The sequence below is a fragment of the Eurosta solidaginis genome, chromosome 5 (assembly GCF_040869045.1).
Source record: "Eurosta solidaginis isolate ZX-2024a chromosome 5, ASM4086904v1, whole genome shotgun sequence".
NCBI lineage: Eukaryota > Metazoa > Arthropoda > Insecta > Diptera > Tephritidae > Eurosta > Eurosta solidaginis.
Window position 1 is genome coordinate 206,814,967 of NC_090323.1, and position 14,318 is coordinate 206,829,284.

The 14,318-nt window shown below is 36.8% G+C and overlaps 1 protein-coding gene across 2 annotated transcripts; it reads left to right on the top strand.

The window, feature by feature from the left end:
• The first annotated feature begins 573 nt into the window (after nucleotides 1–573).
• Nucleotides 574–12,173, top strand: bip1. 2 transcript variants are annotated; one of them, XM_067787809.1, is made up of 3 exons: nucleotides 574–993; nucleotides 3,710–4,201; nucleotides 6,053–12,173. In XM_067787809.1, the coding sequence occupies exons 2-3, from the start codon at nucleotides 4,055–4,057 to the stop codon at nucleotides 7,529–7,531; spliced, it is 1,626 nt and encodes a 541-aa protein (XP_067643910.1). In that variant the 5' UTR covers nucleotides 574–993; nucleotides 3,710–4,054; the 3' UTR covers nucleotides 7,532–12,173. The 2 variants fall into 2 exon arrangements, with proteins under 2 accessions (XP_067643910.1, XP_067643909.1); XM_067787808.1 differs by having other exon boundaries at nucleotides 575–993; nucleotides 6,038–12,173.
• The last annotated feature ends 2,145 nt before the right edge of the window (nucleotides 12,174–14,318 follow it).

Here is a 14,318-nt window from a genome sequence, read left to right on the forward strand (position 1 = left end):
CGGTAAGTACCTATCCCAAGAAAATGCAGTGGCTCCATTTTATAAGGCTTTTTTCCACAATCTCGAATTCATTACTGTGATGTTGGTAGGCCTCCAATAACTTCTTTAGGCCAATTGGTGCACTTGGTTGCCAAACATGTTCAGCTTGTGGTCCATATTTGAGAAGGATCCAATTCTTCTGACGCCAACATCGGCTTGAATGAATTTGAGCTCAACATCACGTACAATCGATCAAACCTTAATCGCTGCAGGGATCATCGCTTATTCATCTATGATTTACTTAAATTGAATGGACAAGAGCCATTTACTTGCACTTCCTTTTTTTCCTGTTTAGGTAGAAATTTAGGTCAACTCGCACACAGCCTTACTTCACATTAAAACTACTGCTACTACCATAACGATGCCTCTGGCCTTATGTAACAGCCCTCGTATATTTTATTTACATAAGATAAGGGGAGTAGCCAGCGGAGTTCGAGGATGTGAAAGCAAAAAGCATAAAAGCAAATGAGGAAAAGCGCACTTGAAAGCCCAAAGCTAAGGGTTTGGATGTCTCGGTATGAGGAGGGTATAGGCGGCATGGATTCTAATTTTAAAGCTGCAGGCTGCAACAGAAAAGCAGAAGAAATTACAAATCCAGTAAACAAAGAACTCCGGACGCGATCAGATGATCGCGGTAATATTAGCAACATTTCGCCAACTTATTTTTGTCTTTATTTTAATGGAGCACAGAACAAAAGATTAAGGGAGCTGGTGAGGTGCTTTCTAGTGGAAGTTGGTTTTGCTGAAATTAAAAGAAGAAAAGTTGAATTCTTAATGAAAAAACTAGTAGCTAATTAGATCGATTCGAATGTGTAAAAAATTGTTTAGTTAAATAAATATTAAAAAAAGAAGCAACGGAATGATAGCAAATAAGAGAAGCACACTCGCCGTATCAATGCCTTGGAAATAAAATTCTACATATACTTACATATGTATGTAAAAGCGGAAATTTAGGTGAGTCAGTGGCGTACTCGCTCTGAATCCAATAGTCTTTGAAGCACTTTGAATGAAGTTCTTTGGAATATGTGAATTCGTATATGCTTTGTTACATTTTTGCATGCATTATGCAGTTAGTTCGTGTGAATGTGTGTGTGTGTAATAATGTTTTATTGAATTTGGTATTTGCATTTAAACTTGACCTTAAACTTGTTCAGCAACTTCTTAGCACACAATATTTATGTACATATGTATGTGTGTTTTTGTGTATTTGAATTTGATAGCCGTTAATCTTGTTTGCTCTTAGCGCCTACTCCACTCTACTGCAAATCCGAATATTGTATTAGAGCGGTGATATCCCAGGTTCATATCCGTTACCAACTCGGCTGGCTTGTTTATTTATAGTTTACAAAAAAAAAAAAAAAAAACAGCTTAAACAGAAAAAAGTTCTTGCACTCATTGCAATATTTTTTTTTCTTTTTTTGAAGTTGGAAGTGCTCTTTTGCAACTACTGGAAATTTCGAACCAAACTAGTCCGAATGTACTCACAGTTCACAATTAAGATTCTAATAGTTTGCCGCACAAAAACCTGTCGTGAGCGCTGAATGTTTGCGTAAGGAAGTGCATTGAGCTTTCTCTCAAAAGCTTTGCTTGTTTGCAGGCGCATAGATGAAGGATACTCTTTAGGGTGCTATAACCCTTTTGAAATTGTAAAAATTGTAAGAGAGTAATCAATTTAGATATTTCGGCCTATCCTAATAGAAAGGTTGCAACTTAAAAGTTTTGTTAAAAAGGCCGTATCTCAGACATTCTGTCAAAAAGGCCGTACCTAAGCAAAGTGGTTAAAAGGCCGGTTAAATTAGTTGTAATAGAAATGAAAAAATTTTTTTGACAGAAGGAAGAAGAGCGATTTTAGGCCGAGCTTTTCTTCCAATTCGCGTCGTGCTCTTTTTAATTTTCCATACGAATTGCCCGGACGGGACCTACTTGTTTTATGCCGACCCCGAACGGCATCTGCAAGGCAGACGAGTTTTCACTGAGAAGCTTTTCATGGCAGAAATACACATGGGGTGCATGCCGAGTGGTGACACCGCTTAGAAAAATTTTCTTCTAATTGAAAAACCTTGTTTCTTCAAGGATCGTAAGTGTGGTAGGTGGAGCACGCTACCATCATACCACGGCGTCTAAAAAACAAAAAAATTGAGTTAAATTCAAAGCTTTTTTGACATTAAAATAACTTTTTCAGTTACAACCTTTTTAACCGGTCTCCTGAGATATTACTTTATTAACGACTCCGCTCAGATACGGCCTTACTAACAGAATGTCTGAGATACGTCCTTGTTAACAAAATGTTTAAGTTACGACCTTTTTATTAGGATAGGTTTGTAGCTACATATGTATTTCGATTGCTGAAGAACATCACCCTATCTCTACCACTTAGCCTCAAAATGTCCTATCTTAAAGGATGTCCTATCTCAAAATTTGTTTTAGTAACGCCATATCACAGAATTCGTTTGAGTTTGTTAAAAAATACACTTTCTCAGCATAAATTTAAAAAATTCGCGGCCTTTATATTAAAAATTCTATTTTGATTGTTGTTGTACATACGACAAAGACACTTGCCGAATGTTTTGATGAGTTTTATCAATGATGATGGGCCTTTGCCGGATATAGATCCGGCACGTTCCGGTAACAAGCAGCATTAAGGTACTAGTCCGACCATCTCGGGAACGGAATATGACCACATCAAACCTTCTAGATCATCTCGCCCCTCACCATTTGTTCCATAAGGAGCTTGGGGTCGCCAGAGCCTCGCCTGTTAAATATGTGTATGATACATTCATACGTGTAAATGGATTCCCCTCGGGTCGGTGAGGTTGAAATGAAGCTATAAGCATTGTATTGCGCTACTATACCCCTTGAATCCCGAAAAAATTCTGCGAGAAGACATTGTGGAATGATTGGTATGGCATTATTTAAACCAAATTTTGAGAAAAGTGTTTTGGAAAAATAGGAAATAAATGTGAAAAAGGACAAGGTATTAGGAAAAGGGGTGATGATGTTCAAGAGAAGATGAAGATATAGACGAAGTCCAAAATGGAGAGTTTATCTTTAAGTCTGTACAGTTGTGGGAAAGCAAGTAGGCAGAGCTTCGGTCGCAGCTAAATTAAGATGAAAATTAGAATTAAGGCTGCGGTTACGATGATTTGAAAACGATCTCTGAGCTCCAAAGACAGTAAAAGGAGATATAGAGCTTCTCAAGACCAAAAAATTTACACATCTATTTTGAAAATTGGATATCAAATAACCAAGCTAACCTTTATTTTTAAGGGCCTTCACATTTGGGAGCGGTCTTTTGCAACTTTTTCGACCCAGTCTAGAGGGCATTCAGTTCGACCCTCTTTTGAAAATGTCTAAAATCGCCCTTTCGAAAAAAGGTTCGTACTACGGCCATGCACCAATGCATCGCTGCACCTATTCATCGATTTTAAGAATTTTTAAATGTTTTTTTGTGTGACGATAGCTTCAACGTTCTTTGAAAAAGCTTTTGCTTAACCATGCCTATAAACATTCATACTTATCTAAAGTAATTGCATAGCTTTCCAGAGAGAATTGTATATGAACTTTAGAACTCCTAAATGAATGTTTGGAGAACTTCTCAACTTTTTTTTATATTTATGTTCCCTAGAGCAACATTAAACTCTAACCTGTTTACTTGTATGCATATTTCCAGCTGCCAGCGCTCTTACCATAAACTTCAAGGTGAACTAAAACAAGAACTTAAAAGCGCAGCCGACTACCAGCAGAGGACGAAGGACGAAGAACGTCAACGCACTTTGGCGGGCCAGTTGGTTTTTGGATTTGGTCTGCTGCAGCAATATATGTTGCAAAAACTAGAAAGCATAAGGAAACGAAAGTAATAAAAAGAAGAAGAACGAAGAGTACGTGAATGTGTGCGGCAATTGTATGGGTTACAAGGGTCGCATTACAAGAGTACAAACAAAAGAAAATATTTGGACCCTCATATATGCGATTATTTGAATATTAGCAGCAATTACCTACCACCACTCATAAAACGATGGCAAAGACACGTATGAAAACCACACCGACGCGCATGCAAAAGGATGCATTAATAGCATCAGCCGCCACAACCGTCACAATAACAAAGCCATCAACAATAACACCAACAACATGTCACAATGCAGTACCGCTCGATGAGGTTAAGGTAAGTAAGCATTGAAGAGAAGTTTTAATTTAAAGAACTAAAATATGTATACAGCGCTTAGACTCTAAATACAAAAGCCGCTACTTATAATAAATAATCCTGAGGTTCCGTTCGACTCGACAGGGTTCTTGTGTTACCGAAATAGAATCGGGGTAAAAATGTTTTACAGTCAATTTTGAAGGAGATCATTCTGAGAGCTAATGACATTCGAAGTGCAGAACTCGTGCATGCACCTACAGAAGAAGAACTAGGTTTATATTCGAAGTGTTCCCGATAGCAGAAGTACTTGTTTCTTGCAATTACTCAGACTACACCATCCAATGTATGGTTTCCGTGTTCCTCATAGCTTGATTTAAACCTATCCGCTTTAGAAATAAATGAAAGTAGATTTCTTGGTATCAAAGAGCTCGTTGTTATTTTCTTAATACATCTGATTTCAAAGCTTTTTGAGTGATTCTTGCGAAGGCGGAAGTAATTGCTCAGCATCGCATCTTCATTAAGGATGAAGGCCCAGAGTGGTTTGTCATGTAGACCGATAACAATCATGTATTTGTTCCATCTATCTATGTCTAGCTAGGTATCTGCTAGACTTTGTTAAATTTATGCCATCAAAAGTTTAGCTTACGGGCCAAGGTCAGCTGTCTTATTCCCGATAAGTCCCATGTGACCTGGAACCCAGAATGTTTGGCAGCACAAATACCTCAAGTTTATAGATCCTCCTCAGAGAGAAGGGAAGTTCTTCACCATTATCTTCAACCAAAAACTGGAGCCGAATATAACTTAGTTCACTCTTTAGCACCTTGTAAGCCCTTATATATTAAGTAATAGCTCCTCTCCTCGTAAACAACTGTAAGGATGGACCAACGAAGTGATTTATTCGGATAAGGTTAAAGAACAAAGACAGTGGCGTTAGAGGAGCAAAGTTGGTAGAGATGTGCTCGCGCTTAATTCTCAAATACTAATTGGCTTTGTTATAGTTTCATCAGTAGGGCCTACACCATCGATGATCCTCAGGAAGGAATTTATATACTTAGGGTGCCATGGAATAGTATGGGAAAGAGGGAGAGAAGCGAAGTGGATAGCGAGAGGTATTAGGTGTTGGAATATCAAATTCCTATCTAGTAAAGAATTTTCACCTTAGTGCAATCCCCAAAATTGTTCGAAGTATCATCAACTCTTACTACATTAATTTTATTTGTTTAAAGAGTAGAAAGATGCCAACGCATGTGAGGTCAAGCAGTCCCCTCGACCCCACTACAGCAGAGCTTGGCGCTTAGATAGGCGCCTGACTATCTAAGTAAATTTATAATTTCCTAACAGCTTCAGCGAAGGATAGCATCCCATCTATAGAATCTTTCATAATGGCGACCACCGCCTGGCAGATGCTGCAGTGATCGGGGAGCCTAAACTTACGGCTAACACCGAGCTTGTGGCAGAATACTTCACCTCCATCCGTCCTGCCCATCCTGGATCATCCGTGAACAGGCTCACCAACCTCCGGAATATGGTAACAGAAGCGGAAAGTGGCGAACCGTTGTCTGTCCTGCCAGGGGTGAAGCCGGAGACGGCCAGAATGTTGCAGTGCACGTAATTCACAACCTTACATTCCTGGCTGCGCCCAGTTTCCCCACGTTGTCAACCGTGTAGAGATTCAGCGTAGCCAGTGCCCTTGAAAACCAAGTTTAAATTTTTTTATTCGTATTGATTACATGAACCTGCACTTAAAACGTAATGAAGATGGGTTTGAGGACTTTAGAAGCCTATAAATACGTTTGCCCATACGAACATTTGTTTTAGTTTAGTAGAAGCTCTAATTTCATCTGTATTTAATTAAAGAAACGTCTACGTCAGGCAACCGTTCTGCACAAACCCATCCAACAAAGAGGTTCATCAACGATCATTATTACTGCACCAAAACGCACAAACTCCATTTCATCTGTCACCTCTTCTGTTTCACAAATGAGCGATGCGCACTCTGATACAGAATCACCCCCACCACAACCGATAATATCGGGAACATCAACGAAACCCGCACAACCCGTACGTAGCGTAAATATTTCCTCACAAGCGCCACGAACGCTAAACAACTTGCTTAGTAAGCCCGCGACAGATATTTCAGCGCTACGTAATCGTAAAGTATTTATGATAACCGAAAAATCCGATGAGGTAGGCGGAACTGAAGCATCCACTTCAGCGGCTGGGGGTGTGGCACCAGGCCAAAAAAGAAAAATGTATCTTATTATGGAAGAGAATAGCGGCGCTGAGGATGAGGAGCTAGCGGAAGATCGCTTAGCGGCTAAAGATGCAAACAATAAATATTTAAAAAGAGAGAATGGACTGAATGCTGGTTCGAGTGGTTCGAAAAAATTGACGCTCTTTGCTGATAAAACCATTAGCGGTACTTTGACGGAGAAATTCGAAAAGATATTGCCAGAGATATTGAATCGGATTAAAGGCAAAGATGCGAATGGTGGAAAGTTGTTACCGAACGCGATAGGATTGACAACGCCGAAGCAGGAGGTGACACCGAAAATAGAGGTGACACCGAAGATTGAGACGCGGACAAAGTTCACAGCAAATCGTCAGCTGGATCCATTGGCGAAGGCATTAACGACAGCAGCGCCGCCATTACCAGTTACCAATATGTCTTCAAAATTGCTTAATGGAACTATTAATCTAATTAACATTAAGTCTGAGCCAATTAAAATGCAACAACAACCACAAGAACAATATAATCAAAACCCGACCGAAGTAAGGACTGAACGAGTACCAATTACACTGCCACCAAAAAAGAATCGTACAAAAATTATTACAACAACTTTAAATAACACTTTACTCAACGCCAATAGCAATAACAACAGCAGCATTATTACCATTGACAACTTCAATGGCAATACGTCTAACAACAACAGTCTGACCAACAATAATCCTCATAAAATGAGCGCACCATGTCAAATGAAGCAAATATCTGCAGCTACACCAGTCATTGTTTCGACGGCTACTTTGGCGGCTGCACGCAACAACACTCAAAGCAGCTACACCAGCCCAAGTGAGCTCAGGCGTTTTGCTTCTATTTCGAATAATGATGCTGTTTGCAACAATACCAACACCACAAATATAAAATATGCTACGAATAGTAAAAGTACAGCAGGTCCATCCATTGCTAAAGTCGAGACAGTGCCAAGGAATATTAATCTTTCTGGCGATTTTCATTTCTTGATGGAAATGCTGCCTAAGCTGGAAAGTATACCGGAGCCTCATAAGACCAACGTGAAGAATTGTATTGAAAGAATAATAACACAGAATGCAAATATATTTGCTAACAAGTAGCATAGAGTGGCGAATTGATTATGGAAAGTTCGAAATTGACTTTCGAAAATTCGAAACAATATTGGAAATTTTGAAATTGATATAAAGTTTTGTTTTTATTTATTTTGAAATATATTTTTTTAAGTCGAAATAAATTTTTCAAAACTTGCTTTTTTTATAAAAAACAGAATTGATTTTTTGTTCATGCATATCAGAAATTGTATATATTTGTTAAGTAGATTGAAATTAATTTTTGAAAACTTGAATGGTTTTTTTTTCTTAATTAAAAATTTTTTTTAAGTCGAAATTATATTAAAAAAACTCGTAATTAATTTTAAAAAACTCAAATTAGTTTTTGAAAACTCGAAAACACAAAAAAAAATTCAAAAAAGTCTTTATTAATGCGAAATTGCCATTTTTTTAGTTCGAATCAGAAATTGTAACAAATAATGCTTCCAGCATCGAATAAGTATTTCGTAAAAAAAAAAAAAATATTTTTGCTGCGAATATCTTGATTTTTTAGGAATTAGCGCATAATGTCAAATTGTTTTTCGAAAATTTTAAGTTTTCATTGATTTTTTTTTTATTTGTATTTTTTAAGTCTAAACTAAGGTCCAAAAACATGTAATTAATTTCGAAAGCTCGATTTTTAAAAATTAGTTTTTGAAAATTTATTTTTATAAATACGGAACTGCTTTTTTGTTATTTCGAATCAGAAATTGTTGCAATTAATGCTTCCAGCATCGAATAGGAATTAAAAAAAAAAATTACGTTAATAAATATAATATAAATATAAGATACTAAATATACAGTAAAATATCGATTACTTTATTTTTATATTAATGAACATTGAATATTGCAAATTTTATATTCGAAAACGATATTGTCATATTCATTTAATTTAAGCATGTTCATAAGAGCTTATCGCCTTTTTTATAAATCATTTATAAATCTTAGAATAAGTCACTTACGATTTTGAAATGTAGTTTATGTTTTGCATATTGTAAAGTCCGTGCATAAACTATGTCATACATATGAGTTGTGGCAATACATTTGCGGGAATTTGTCAATAAAAACAAGAAAATTAAGTTTTAGGAAATATTTTACTATCGGCCTTCACAATAGTCTCCCTCTAACTCTAAACAACGGTTCCAACGTTTCTCCCATGAATCGAAGCACCTTTGGTAGTCCTCCGAAGTTAGCCCCTTTAGGACCCCTGTACACTGAAAGAAAAAGACTGGTAAAATCAGCCGAAATAGGTTCGACTCAACCTAAATTTCTGTCTATTTTTATCCATCTCAACAAGATGTTGAATCAACTGCGGGCAAATCGTTGATTCGTAATTGACTGTTTTAGTAGTCAAATGAACAAAAAAACTTGTTGCGACAGCTTTGTACGAAAGTACTTATGTTGCGGCATTGCAAGGCAGATGAGTTTTCACTGAGATCTTTTCATGGCAGAAATACACTCGGAGTGCTTGCCGTACAGTGCCGAGGGGCGACCCCGCTTAGGAAAATTCTCTTCTAATTGAAAAACCTTATTATTAAATTTTTTATGTTGCTTTGCCCGGGGTGTGAACCCAGGGCCTTCGGAGTGGTAGGCGGAGCACGCTAGCATCACACCACGGCGGCCCCATATACATACGTAAATGTGTGCATACATATAGTACACAGCATACATAAGTACAAAGTAGAGGGCGCAGTGAGCGTAAAATTCTCTTTGAAATTAGCTCATGTATTGACTGTTGATCGCTGTTGAAATGACTAGTGAGATCAGTTGTGTTAACAAAAAATCAGTTAGATTGATTAGGAATCTGTAAATTTTACAGAATTTTGTTAACTTAAGAGCGACAATTTCTCTTCTGTTGAAATGACTAAACTAATTTGTTCGCTTGACAAAGAACTCGGTCGAATTAACCATAATTCGATCAATTTCACCAAATCTCCGTTAAGTCAAGAACAACAGAACTGATTTGTTGATTTTACTAGCACCATTTCTTTCAGTGTACGCCGCCATGATGAGTTCCCTTGAGGTGGGAATTCACGTAGGGGAATAGAAAAAAGCCACATGGCGTGCACCGATCTAGGATAGGTGAGGCAACGTTGGGATGCCTTTTGTTTGCGAAAAACTCTTGCACATCGAACGGCGAATGGGCCGCTGCATTGCCGTGATGCAAGATCAATCCATCCTTGGTGAGTCTTTTCTAGTCACTGTCTGGCGAGTGCGAAGGTATTTCTGATAAATGATGCCATGGATATCAAAAAAAAAAAAAAAACAATCAACGTTGCTTTCAGATGTGACGTGGCCGCTCCCGCATCTCAGAGTCATACTCAAATATTAAAGTCTCATCTTCAGTGACTACCTGTTTGGGTTTTTCATTGGATTTCTTAAAAAATTGAATCACAACACTTTGCTTGTAATGTACGCCTCACATTTTCACTAAGCCACTAAAAATGTTACTTGAAAAAAAAAACGTAATCTACTTCAACATTGAAGTCTTAACTAAAAGTAAGATCCCCCAGATGATGACGAATGAAAAAGTGTTGCCAGTTTTTATTAAATTATAACTTAATTCCCGGAACTCAATTGCCACACCTCGTACATAGCACCTTTTTCATTATTGTAGCCCCATTGAAATTCTGGCCACATTTCGACTGATTATTCTTTTTTTTTAGTTTAAGTACAAATATTTATACTTTAAATTTACCAACGAAATAATTGAAATGACACTTGAAAAAAAAATTTTATGAAATTTCACAAAGCACGGTTATAAAGGTTATTGAAAATTTTGTTATCACTCCTCAAGCAGCTTAAAAATGGGTGTGATTCCAAAAAAAATTCCTTTAAACATATTTGCGTAATTGTTTTTTAAGCGAAAATCACCGAAATTATTGAACTGGCTGAAACCAGGGCCGAGGATTACGATTATATTTTGATTATTTAAGATTACAATTACTGTAATGATTTTCTAAAATTAGAGTAATCGTAGTCGGAAAATTTTTAGGATTACAATTAATGTAATCGTAATTTGAAAAACGCGTGATTGCTATTAGTGTTATACTTAGATAAATCGCAATCTAGTTGAAACATAGAATTTTGCAACACCAATTAAAAATTTCTTTAACATTTTTATAAACAAGTAGCAAACCTGGCAGACGTTCTCTTGCCCGAAAATTGGCTTGCCTCCAACTGAAAAATGGACCTTTCTTCTCTCCTTATCACACTATCCCCTTCCTTTTCTTCTCTATCTTTCATATTTCTTTGCTATCCTATTCCTTTCATTCTCTCATTATCTCTATGTCACTTTCTCATTCTTACTCTCACCTCAAATCCCACTTCCACTCCTACTCAGACTACCACGCATACTCCCTCTAAAAATAAATAAATGTAAGGCGCGATAACCTCCGAAGAGATCTAAGGCCGAGCTTCTCTTCCAATTTGCGTCGTGCTCCTATTGATTTTCCCTACAAATCGGCCAATTATGCCGACTCCGAACGGCATCTGCAAGGCAGATGAGTTTTCACTGAGAGCTTTTCATGGCAGAAATACACCCGGAGCGCTTGCCAAACACTGCCGAGGGGCGACCCCGCTTAGAAAAATTTTCTTCTAATTGAAAAACCTTATTTCTAAAATTTTGATGTTGCTTTGCCCGAGGTGTGAACCCAGGGCATACGGTGTGGTCGGCGGAGCACGCTACCATCACACCACGGTGGCCCTCCCTCTGCTATTCCAAATATATACTTGTGGACATATATGTAAATAATTCACTCATTTCCTAACGTGGCCTCACATTTCCAAAATTCAATACATATTTATAAATATAATTGATATACTCGCCCGATTACTTTTCAAAACAAATGTCCAACTCCAAAAATACCGAGTGACGTAAGGCTTCTGAGACATTTCCTCAAGATCGATTGAGTACTATGGCCGGTTAAACAATTTTTGAAAGTTGCATAAACCTTTATCGCATTTTGCAGAATTTAGCTTAAATGTATTTTTTATTTGAAATAAAATTTTATTAACGAACGAACCCGGTGGACTTGCTCTTTCCGATCTTTGGCTTTCATGTATTTTAATGTTTTCTTGACTACTATCTCTCTTTTTCCATTCCCTTTTTTCTCATCATAATTCACCCTATCCCATCCCTTCTCTTTCTTACTCTAATTCTTGAAATTATGCGGTTCGGTTTAGCTCGAACTTAAAACTCAACGTTAGGTAATTTCATTCAATTATGTTGAAAGGGGCATATCTTCGGCTGCTAGGCGAGTACTTGTCATGGAGCTAATATCTTTTCTGAAGGCATGAAAAAAAAAATAGGTAAAGATGTATATTTAAATATACAATATATATTGTTCTCTTCCTTCGTGTTAAGTTTTCGGTTTTAAAGAGGAAGAATTGGTGAGAAGCCTCATGGTTTGAGTGTGCATTTATTCGCATCATCTCTCATACTTTAAAATAAATCACAGACTGAAGTTAAAAGGCTGCAAAATTAGATTTATCTGTAGTTCAAGTAAATAAAATAATCATAAAACTCATGAATTATAAATACAAACATATATATTTAAGTCGAAATAAAATTTTTTGAAAGACATACATACAAACATACAAATAAAATAAATATTTGGATTATTATAAGAGTATAAACATTTCTATTTTCATAATTGATAAATTAACATACAAATAAAAATTCATTAAAAAGTTAACGGGTAATGTGTTTTCATTGGTTGAGTGTACCGTTTGCATGTATAAAGGTGATTACCCACTCAGATCTCGCAACGTTTCATCATCATCAATTGGCATTCAATCGCCTAAAAGATTTTTACCTTTGCGCCAGTAATTTTTGCTTCAGGATAACTTTTCTTCATCTTTTTTCAAAACTCAAAATATATTTTGCAGTGTTTTTTTGTTATGAAAAACCTGCACAGAAAAAACTCATCTAATTTATCATATGCGGTTTGGCATAAAACCTAGAAATCAATCCTCCCTTCACCTACCTCTGTAAATTCAGTGGGGGTCACTGCTTCCAAATACAAGTTTTGATAGAAATACTTGCTTGGGCGCGGAGTCTTCGCCCATTTGCATTACACGACCCACTTAGCGAAGCCTTTTATTTATTGCACTATCTCTCATACAGCTCAATTTTATAACTAATTCACGCACAGATAATAGATCTTCCGGAGAACATATATTTTAGTACTCCTAGGTTGATCGCGAGATCGTCCGTGATTCCAAACCATATATCAGGCAGGACTTTAGTTATATGTGCTTATTCAGCTGGAGTAAAACTTGTTGGCAAGGGATTGGTTTCTAAGCTGGCTTTGTGTTCAGTGGTACTGCTGGTTTGCAGATAGACGAAGTCGTTCACAGTCTCGAATTTATGCGGTAATGCGCCCATTCTTCCTTGGAAAACACCAAGTTCGTCTTCTCATCCTCATTCGCAGCAATACCCACTTTTATTGCCTCTATATCCAATCAAAAGAAAGCTGAACTTACGGTGCATTTGTTAAGGTCAATTAGGTGAATATCATCAGCATATGCTAGCAATTGATTATACGCTCCTTTAGATTGTAGCATTGCGGTTTTGATGAGCTGCTAGAGATATCTTCTCTAGTAATAGCCTAAATAAATCGCACGATGGGGAGTCACCTTGTATGAAGCCTCGTTTGGTTTCGAATAGCCGGGAGAGGCTCTTTCCAATCCTTACGGAGCTGCAGGTGTTGCTCAGCACTTTTTGGCAAAGCATGGTTAATTGAATGCCCGAAAGCCAACAACACAGGCAACTCTTTTTCCTTGACTTAACTGACAGTCGATGTACCAGTTAGCATAGAGAAAACATGGTTTTCGTTAACCTAAAGATAAGTGAATAACTGAAGATGGCGCAAACAATCTTTAGGATGTTTTTACAATGCTGACCTTTTTGTATGTTTTTTTTTTCTTAATTTCCCTCAATATTGGTATTAACCGAAAGGAACTTTAATTAGTTTATTTTAATAAAAATTTATTTTACGAATCGCCGTTACCTTACCTTCATGTAATATTTGTATTTTTGTTTGTCTTGTAGTCGGAGCTACGGCATGTAATACAACCCCCCCCCCCCCCCCCCCCCCCCCCCCCCCAAATAAATAATCTTTTTCCTTTGTTGCATTATAATTTCAAAAACTTTTATTCAGTGGAAAGCTTTGTTCTTTTATGTTCATAATTTTTTTTTAAATTTCTCTTTAATTTCATATGTATGTCTTATTAATTATAATATTTACCAGTAATTGTAATTAAAATAATACTTTTTTATGTAAATACAGTTATTATACGTACATATATTACATTACATAGAAGCATAAAAAATTTCATCATTTTGTTAGCATTCAAAAATTAAAAAATATGATTCTAAAAAATTTGCATATGTATATGCAAAAAAATTATAAATATATAGTACAAAAAATATTACATGAGAAGTAATACTGCAAATTAATCATATCTTTATTTTTTTGCACTTATGAATTATTATTATTTTTAAATATTTTTTTAATGCATGTTTGTATGTATGATATTGTGACGAATATTAGTTACACTAAGTAATACTGATTTATGGACCTCTACGCGTTGGCGATGGCGAGTACCGAAGAAGATTTAATGATGAGCTGTACGAGCTATACGCAGACATCAACATAGTCCAGCGAATTAAAACGCAGCGGCTGCGCTGGCTAGGCCATGTTATGCGAATGAAAGATGATGCTCCGGCCAAGAAAGTGTTTCTATCGGAACCCGCCTATGGAAGCAGAGGTAGAGGGCGGCCCCCACTCCGTTG